Source organism: Perca fluviatilis, chromosome 19 (genome assembly GCF_010015445.1).
Source record: "Perca fluviatilis chromosome 19, GENO_Pfluv_1.0, whole genome shotgun sequence".
NCBI classification, from domain to species: domain Eukaryota; kingdom Metazoa; phylum Chordata; class Actinopteri; order Perciformes; family Percidae; genus Perca; species Perca fluviatilis.
Window position 1 is genome coordinate 28190363 of NC_053130.1, and position 10194 is coordinate 28200556.

Consider the following 10194-nt stretch of genomic DNA (forward strand, 5'->3'; position numbering starts at 1 on the left):
TTCAGTTCACAAATTTTAAAATGAACTAGTTCAGTTCATAGTTCATACTTCAAAATTTTGAACTAAGTTCACAGTTCTAAAAATGAACTAGTTCATAAGTTCTTTTTTTCCATATGTTGCTGCGAGCTATTATTTTTCAAAATTATTGCCACAGCCCATATAGAACCACAGACAGCAATTATTTTATCAGTAATAACACTGAAACTATGCGTCAGATTTCATCTTCATATCCAATCAGTTCAATGTGCCGTTTCAGGTTTGCTGTGGATGGGCAGTTTTCACAGAAATGTAAGATTTTTCCTCACTGACCTTGTCATAAAACTTGTTTGAATGATCATATGAAGCCTCCTCCATGCTGCTTTTTGTTTTGATGACTCATGCAGCGGTGCGACACTGGTGGCTGGTGTTGCCAGATTGGGTGTTTTTTCCGCTACATATTAAGGCCTGTTTACGGTGTGTTTTAGCCAGGTTTTCACCTGGAAGACTCTATAGAAATCTGGCACCCTATTGAACAAAGTTAAACTGAGAGAGCGTGCTGTTCACAGACACCAGAATGAACGAGTTCACAGTAACGTTCATCAGGCAGTAATACAGTACGCTCAGTTCACGTTCACCCAAAATATGAACAAGTTCATGAACTATCGTTCAATGAATGCATTCAGGCACAACACTGCACCACAGATACGTTCTGGAACAGGACAAAAAAAACGCTCTGGGTTGTTTGCATTTCTTTAAACCAATCACAATCGTCTTTGGCGGCGCAAAGCTCCGTACGCAGCGACGGTGGCTCTGCAAAATGGTCTCGGGAAGGAACTTTTTTTGTCGAAACATTTGCACGACGCAAAAGAAAACGGCACATAGAATATTAACTGAAGTTAACTGTTCACACAATAGTAACGTGAGCTATTTAAATTAGCTGGATACATGGTTGAATGTCATTTCACGCTGTGTGTCTTTTGTCCATAGCAAATCCCAGCCAATCAATCCCAAAATTTAGAGAGTAAATGCTGTAGACGAATTATATTTTATCTTTACAATAATTTCCCGAAAGAACCAAGCAGGCCTGCCTTGTTGCACGATCCAAATCTTTTTCAAAAATTGACATGTTCAGCCTGTAGCTTGCTAGCTCGAAGTTTGTTGTTTCCTTGTTACCCAAAGAAGAACGGTGTCGATCCAGACTACTACGGCGCAGACTCTGGCTCCAAAATGACAAGTTGGCAGCACCCGTATCAGGGATATTTTAGCTTTACTTTTGTACGTGGGAGGAAGTAGAGATGTGTCCTCTAGCTTTTTTTTCTCTCTTTTTTTTTTACAATCCATGGTTCCATCTCATAAATGAGGCACACCTACACACCTACCCACAAACATCCTCCTCAGATCAACCTACCTGTCTCCTAACAGAAGAGTGAAGGCTGACACGTGTTCACAAGCCAGATGCAAACTCTAAATTCCCTGATAATCATTTCCATTTTTGTTCCTTTCAAGCAGCGTATTCTTACATCTTACCACCTCTCCACTTAAATAGGCTAAACAGCCTCTCTGCCAGCCAGGAAGTGATGGAAAATATTAAGTTTCAATGGGTTTAATACTTAAAATTTCTCCCTGACTTGGTGTAGAATATTTATGATAGTAAAACACATTGCAATTCCAGACTATCAAGAAGAGCCGCAGGCAAATGCGCCCAAGAAGTGGCCCGTTTGGGGAATATTTTATCTCTACATGGTAGCTCCTTAAATGGATTTATGACTCATAAAAACTATCTAGTGGAAAAGCTGCGCACATAAATGCCTCGTTGGCTTCAGAGAGAAATTGCATCACGAAACAAGAAGAGAAATGGGCTTGTGGTTACCTGGCGAGATGGGTCAATAAATGTCAGCATGGCATCATTAGCCCTGTCACTTAATGGTGCAGCCGCGCTCACATGGCCATGTGGAAACAATGCTAGAACAAGACAAAGGCTTTTTTTTCTGGGGGGGTGGTTATTTCCCATTACGGCACAAACTCAGCCAATGTCATCGTGATAGTTGATGCTGACACAGGCAGTGACTTCGGGAGTGTTTATTTTTTTTCCTTTCCGCTGTGGGAGAAGCTGGAGACAACATATTTCTTTATTTTGGATCCATATGCTGCCAAGTCCTTATAGTGCCACCCACAAGGGGAAAAATGTGTGTGTCTCTGTGTGCGTTTCAGTTAGTGGACCACTCTGAGCCCTGACATCCGGCTGATGGGTTTATTTGACTCTCCCACGCAATATAGGGGGATGTTTCTGTTCGCTACCAGCGAGGTGAAGTGTGGTAATATGAACAGAGGCAAGTTAGATGTGTCCTCTTTTTAAGAGCTCCTTGTCAGGGTTGACATCATAGATTTGCTGGGGGATGAAAAATCCAAATACATACCTAGATGTAGAGGAAATACCTCCGCAACATCTTTCTGCACGAAAGAGTATTCAATTATTGTGTCTCCTCAAATACTGCATGCCTATTTGATTTATTTTGTGGCTACCACATACTCAATGAAAAGCTGCCTGTTTGGTTCATAGTGCCATCTAGTGCTTAACCTACATCTATCTAGATATTTCTGTCTGGTTTGTGAGACACAGACAGACACACAGACACACAGACACACACACACACACACACACCTGAATGAGGTGTCTGGTCTCCACAGCAACAGGTCTCCCCTCTCTCATGCTGTCAGTGAACCAGCTGATGTCCAACACATTCACGGTTTTTAGATTCTTCGGGGCGCACTCCTTTAGCCACTTCCACAGGGATGAAGCGTGGCTGTCCTCTGACACCACATGAGTGACCTCATCACTGTAGAGGGAGAAGAAAAAAAAAAGCTGTCAGAAGGTTTATTGTTCACTTTGTGGTTTTATTACATTCCATGTGGTGTTTTCACATTTTTATTTCCCACTGGCTCTATGAAAGAGGATTAGTACCGGTACCAGTCCAGATCATAATTTACGCAAGCCATCATGGGGGCTAAGAATAAGGTAGATAACAAAAAATACAAGTTTGGAAAAAATACATACGGTTATACACTGGTAAGAGCAAATGGCGTTTAACCATGTATCCAGCTAATTTAAATAGCCCATGTTACTGTATTGTGTGAACAGTTCACTTCATTTAATATTGTATGTGGCGTTTTCTTTTGCGGGATGCAAATGTTCCGCCAAAACAAGTTCCTTCAGGAGACCATTTCGCAGATCCACCATCTTTGCGACCGGAGCTTAGCTTAATGCGAGAATACTCATAATGCAAAAAAATATGCCAAAAGCCTTTATGATACCGTATTTATGGATTAGGATTCCCAAGATACCTTGAATTGACGCAAAGATTTCCTCCACTGCTTGTTTCAACAAAAAGAACTTTCCTGTCTTCGTCTCAGCACAGAGTCTGGAGGTTTAAGCCATGCTTTTGAAATGCAGCTCATATCTCAGCATCGTGGTCTTACAAGAGCTGTTTGGGGATAAACACTGGGTGAACAACAATCACCACAGGCCCTCAGTGCCTCCCTCCACTGTTTGATAGCTGAACTCATTCAACCGGCGCCTTCCCTAGCTCCGCCGAGACTTTCTCAGCAGACTTTTTATCACGGCCTCCTCCCTTCTGCTTCCTGCCACGGAGTCTAACTACCATACCCAATCAGGGCGCCCAGCCATGCATAATTACCATCAGCACACTCCTCCTCTTCCTCTCTCCTGGCGTGGGTAAATCAGTGAAAATACTCTTTAAAGGATAACCCAGCAGTGCTCAGGCTGGGGCTTAATTGGCCAAATCACTGGCGAAACTAATCCTCTATCTGCTCGGCATACCAGTCTGGCCACCGGTGGTCCATGTTTAAAAATGTCTTTCCCAGCACAAAGAGCCTCTCAAGCAAGCACATTTGAGGTATCAAAGAGACACAGCGATTATCTCCAAAAGCTTAAATTCACTTGCCGTGAACAGTTGTCTAACCCCAGTAATAGAGATTTGGCTCTTGGGGCTGATTTCCCTCTCCAATCACAAGCTGTTATGTTGGAACAAGATTAAGATCATGAAAAAAAAAAAAAGAAGCGCTCTCCTCGTGCCATGTTTACCTCATTATAATCCGGCCACTGAATTTGGATCCTTATCTTGTGCGTAGCCATGCAGAATTTACAACGGCAGATTGATGAGCGGGGATGCAAGCCCAGCACCAGATTGTACTTCCCAGAATCAGTGGGACTCTGAGCTCAGACACAAGGACAGGCTAAAGTCAATGGGCTTTGATAGGGAGAACACTCTTCAGTCGTCTCATGTCAGCAGCTACCCTCCTATTCCTTCCAGTGAAAACCAACAGGCGGATCAAAGACACAGTATGTCCATAACAGATTTGTACACCATGACGAGGCTTCATCTGTTTGCCTTTTACAGCTGCTTCCATTGGACCTCTTCACTGAGATACACGTGACCCTTGTACGTAGTAAATAATTCATGATAAACAAATATCTAAATTAAATTGCCTTAAATTATTATTAAATTCAGGCAAGAAGAGCTGCTTCCGTGCCTAGTCAACCAGTTTCACAGATAAACAACATGAGCAAGGGACCAATCGCTATAAACCCCTTGCCCCAAACAGTGATTGTCCAATCACAGCTCAACTTGTCAATATTCTGATTTCTCCACGTGTTGAAGCTGTGTGCATAGATAGAGCTGGATAGAGCCATACATTTCTTAACCCTTAAAACCAAAAGTTCAAGAGCAAACATGTAAGCTGTGGACTAAAAGATGTGTTTTTTCGCTTGTAAGCAACCGTTAGCATGTCCAGCTAACGAGATCACTAGCTACAGTATTAACCTAATGCTGGAAGGAAAGTCCAATGACATTTAAGAGTAAATTATTTTGTGGTTTTACTGGTTACGTTTACAACAAAAAGCCCTGTTCAGGACTAGAACATCCAGTATGTTGCATTCATATTTATATGTATACGTCTTAGCTAATCAAACAAGGTTATGTTAGAATGAAAAAGTCTGATCTTACATTATTCCTTGTCATACTAAGACTAGATTCTTTATTTTCTATACATGTGTCGTCAACTGTGAGATGCCGATATTTTTAGTTCTGGTTTCAGAACGATCAGCTTAGGACAGCTAGCTACAGCTGATACTGTTTGGGGACCTTTAAGTGAATATACAGTATTTCTCATAATGACAATAATCGCCGGATGTCCGTTGCCTTTCAAAACTCTGTTTGTTTCGGGGAAAAAAACTAAAAACTTTGAAACTTTCAGGGAATGATTGTAAAGATTTATAAAGAATATGTTTACAGCATTTACTCTCTAACTGGGACGTTTTAGGACCGTTTGGTGGGAATTGCTATGGAAAAAATACATACGGTTATACACTGGTGAGAGCAAATGGCGTTTAACCATGTATCCAGCTAATTTAAATAGCCCATGTTACTGTATTGTGTGAACAGTTCACTTCATTTAATATTGTATGTGGCGTTTTCTTTTGCGGGATGCAAATGTTCTGCCAAAACAAGTTCCTTCAGGAGACCATTTCGCAGATCCACCATCTTTGCGACCGGAGCTTAGCTTAATGCGAGAATACTCATAATGCAAAAAAATATGCCAAAAGCCTTTATGATACCGTATTTATGGATTAGGATTCCCAAAATACCTTGAATTGACGCAAAGATTTCCTTCACTGCTTGTTTCAACAAAAAGAACTTTCCTGTCGCTAGCTACAGCTGATACAAATCTGCTTGTGACAGCTTTATTTAGGCCGCCAAATCAACGGTGGCTGCCTTTAAATGAGAAACCTGCTTTTTCCTCTAACTGTCTAAAAATCAATGACCCATTGTTTTAAAATTGAGTGGTAAATCCGCCCCTGTTACCATTGTAAACTGCATATGTGCTATGTGGGAACAGAAAGCTTGACAACAGTAACAAAAGGGGACAAGACGTACTGTAGCCAACACGGGAGGAATCTGGGTTAAGAAGATGCTGCTGGGTCCGGAGTGAACCTCTGTCAAACATCCAACTTTAAACTAACTTTACCTCAGTCAGATTTGAAAGAGCATTCATTTGCAGCTCATCCATCAGCCAGGACAAACATGTCGATATTTGAATCCATGTTCATGTGCATCAGACTTGAAATTAGGCCAATGGTAGACTGGTGTGTGCGTGCATGCATGTGAAAAAGAGAGAGAGAGAAGGAACATTCCTTTATGCACAGAGGAATGTGCTTCTGACCATATGCTCAAGGCAGTGTGCCTATAACTCGTGTTAAGACTAGAAAAGGGAAGTGTTGCTATCAAACTGCAGCTGATATCAGTTTTGTTGGCTTGCAGAGTTAACGTCAGTTTGAGGCAGGCACGCTCTACTTCCTGTCGTTGGTTTCAAACAAATGAAGCCAAGTGTAACCGTAGGAGCGCTCAAGCTGTGTTTCTGGGAATGCTGCCATGGCCAAGCTGGCGCACGGCTGGCAGGCACACTTAGACTCGCACTTAAACACTCTCACACACACACGTCTTGGTTATACTATACCCGAGAGGACCCTATATTAACCTAAATCACATGCCAACCTCAACCTGTTTTTTACCTTAAGGGGACATCAATTTGGAAAAACCACCCTCACTGTGAATCTTAAAAAGTCCAATTGATCCTTGCAATGACAGAAGCAGGAGAAATTCTCACACACGCAGGCACGCACACACACACACACGCTCACCAGATAAGCTCAAAGTCTGAGGCTTGGGCTTCCCAGCCCCAAAAACAAAGCAGATTGTTAAGAAAAGGGAGTCGGCATCAACCGTATCACCAGCCTCAAAGGAACCTGACTCCGAATCGTGCGGCTGTCAAGCAGAGGACTTCTGCTGTGTTCACAGTTTGGGATTTAAAAGATACGTTCAATCAGAGACAGAAAAAAACGAAGGCATGCTGCTTCCATAATTACCTCACAATACATGATTCATCATCGGGAGGAACAAGCTCACAAAACACCTCTCCTTAAGTGTGACTTTACTAAAAACTTTTGCCAAACTCATTAAAAAAAAGAGTTTGTTCGATCAGTTACTTTTCTTCAAATGTTTTTAGTTTTAAACATGTAGCTGGCTTAATGTATTTATGTAGGAGCTGAGAGTTATGGCTCAGGGGGGAAATCCACTAAGGTGTAGCAGAGACAGGATGGATGCCCTTACCCTTCCTAATTATGTATTCATTAGACAATAGTGGCTTTGGAACTAGCTAATTGGACCGGAACGTCTTTAAAAAAAAAAAAAAAAAAGACATGTTTTCAAGAAAATTGCACATTGTGGCACTGAATCTCTCACTGGAGAACTGCTCTTGTATCAATAATGTCCTGACATGTTTTCAGAGGAACGGCCGGATCTGTCTTAACTTAAAAGTAGGGCTGCAACTTATTTTCATTAGCGATTAATTTGCCGATTATTTTCTCGTTTGGTAGATCAAATGTCAGAAAATGTTAATAAAGTTCTATCACAGTTTCTCAAAGTCCAAAGTAATGTCAAATGTTAGTCCAAAACCCTAAAGATATTCAGTTCATTTATGATATGAGAGGCTAGAAACAGCCTTTTATTTTTGCATAAAAATGAATTGTCAAATTGTCAAAATAGTTAATAGCGATTATTTTCCTCTCGATCGACTCATGGATTAGTCGACGAATCTCTGCAGCTCTACTGTAAACATCTGGACTGTAGGTTCAATTTCAACATTCATTTAAAGATTACATTATTAACATCATTGTAACTGCCTGTACAGACTATAAATGGATGTTTATTTAAGCATTAAAAATCATCTTTATTTTGCATTTATTGACCCAGCTCTAAGACAGTACAACCGTGCTCAAACAGGCCTTTAATTAGCATTGTAACCTTCCATTTTATTAGAGTTACAATAAAGGCCTTGAAAGCCGACCACAAGGTCTACCTGTTCTGGCTGCTACCCTGAGCACATAACACAACCACAGAAAACACTCCTGTGTCCCTCTTAGCTCTACATTAGCGTGCTCTCTTGAGCTTCGCATTCAGAAAAGCTTTTAGGCACAGAGCCGTGCTCAGTCAGCGAACAACAACCAACCTGAGGACGTCTTCCACAATAAAGCCCTTTGACCTAGCCAGCTGGGTCAGAAAGCTTCTCCTGCTGCGGCCCATTTTCCTCTCCACCAGGTACAGCCTGACATCCTCAAACTTCACCTCTTCACGCCTGGGAACATCAGCTTCCGCTGGCCTCGACCTTTTCCTCACACGAGGCACAATAGGAGCGTGGAACATCTCTCCCGAGGTGAGATATCTGAAGTATATCTGCACCTCTAGGAATTTCTGCTGTTGTTGTTGTGTGCCACTCACCTCTCATCCAGGAAAAAACACCCACTTTTGGTAATGACAGTTGTAGCTCTCTTGCCAGAGTGTGTCAGTTGGTTAGAGTTGGCAGACAGGACGTTGGCAACAGGTGTTGAGGAATTGGTGTTTACCAAAAAACCACCTGCCAAGATGGAAATGATTGAGGATGGGAGAAAGGAAGATAAAAAAAACACCCCGTGGGCAAGTATTCACTTGGAGGAAGTAAACAAAGCCTGATGCAGTTGCTTCTTAAAAAAAAAAAATTAAAAAAAATAACTGCCCTGAAAAGTTTCCATGCAGTTGGAACTCTGCTCTCTTGGCTGGAGTGACGCTCCACTCCTGGGAGATGCCTGGATTCTGGTCACCTCACAGCTGTCCTGCCATGTCCGGTTCGTCTCGCCACTCACCGGCTCATTATGTTCGGACCAAGTCTGCACCATCTGCTCCATCGCTTTAATTAGCTTACTGCCTAAAATGAGAGGCTTTGTGGGCATTTCCCCTGAGATCCCACAGACTCATACACGCACACAGGTATAGAACATGCAGGGCCATTGATTACATCTATCCTGGAGAAAAGAACTGCATGTGCAGTGGTCAGGAGCACAAACTGAAAGTGGATTTATTCTTTTTAACTCGTCTATTCTTTTGCTTTCCAAAGAGGTAATTACAACATGAGCCTGTGCCTTGTGTTATTTCTCTGCTACAGCGGTCAACAATGGGAAAAAGAAAAGGTTTAAATGTCACTTCGCTGCAATTATCTACAGTAGAACAAATAGAATTGGTTTGTTGATTTAGGCGAAGGGGGGAAAAAAATCATTACAGGCCTTGATTCCACTCTAATTGCAAAACCTGTTCATTTCTTCATTTTAATAAGCTCACCTTGCCTCTGTCAGCTAGACAGAATTTATTACACTAGTCTCATTAGAGTAGGGTTGTGAGGTGTTACCGGGTGTCACAGGGCAGACATGACTAATTGTTTGAATATTTACCCCCCTCCAGTCAGCTCAGCTGTGTTTGAAGGTGCTGGTCCCTATTCAAACTGAGACAGATGAAATTCTACCATCACTAAGACAAATGGCTCTCACACTGCCAGCAGCAATCACTGCAAAGAGCAATGAAACCAATTTGTCAACTTTCTTCAGTAGCTCTGTGGATGCATGTCACCATATTTAGTCAATTTGGTTTAGAACTTATGCAGAGTTTAACTCTGAAGTGGGAAGCAGGTGGTGGGAATGACGTCATACCCGAGTTGACTGTGTTCAAGTACAACAAGTCGGAATAACAGCGGGGTTTGCACTAGCCAGGTTAGCCACTGTTAGCAATACCAGTTGATAACGCATCACTGTATTTTGTGCATATAAACAGGTCGAAGATGAGTACAGTAGTATAACGGGTTTGCTGAGGCACAAATAAACTAAATAACTGCTAACTAAATAAATGCTCATTTTTTTATTTTAATGAAAAATACTGTATTTCACATTTAATTTTCTAAGACTTAACCTGGTGTACAGTAGACAATGTTTAAATGTTATTTAAAATAAAGAAAATCTAAATGCAATATGAAATAAACCTGTTTGAGTCGTGACTCACTCGGATCTTTAACCCGAGTCTTTAAATTGACTCACGAATCGCGAGTCTCTAGTATCATTGACCCGGTTCAGTTGAGTCCTACTACAATTCAATCTAAAATGATAACAGCGCCACACACAAACCTCTTGCAACATTAGCTACTACTAGTCCTAGCCATCTTAGCTGCCAAAAGCTGTATAACTTACAATTTCGTAGGCAACAGCAACTCCGCAAGTCAACGCAAGCGACTGAGAGAGCAGAGAGACAGTCCGAGACAGGTTAAAGGAACTTCCCGACC

General features: G+C 41.7%; 1 protein-coding gene across 4 annotated transcripts in view; it reads right to left on the minus strand.

The window, feature by feature from the left end:
* The window catches only part of dntt (deoxynucleotidyltransferase, terminal), a 148002-nt gene extending 139715 nt beyond the window's left edge, over nt 1–8287 (minus strand). For 3 of the 4 annotated variants that reach the window (XM_039784816.1, XM_039784815.1, XM_039784814.1), the window contains exons 1-2: nt 8065–8287; nt 2642–2816 (exon numbers count right to left, since the gene is read on the minus strand). In XM_039784816.1, the coding sequence (XP_039640750.1) occupies nt 2642–2816; nt 8065–8258 (369 nt within the window). In that variant the 5' untranslated portion in view covers nt 8259–8287. Of the gene's footprint in view, nt 1–2641; nt 2817–4081; nt 4208–8064 lie in introns of those variants that run through there. The other variant, XM_039784817.1, reaches the window with a different exon arrangement.
* Between the last annotated feature and the right edge of the window lie 1907 nt (nt 8288–10194).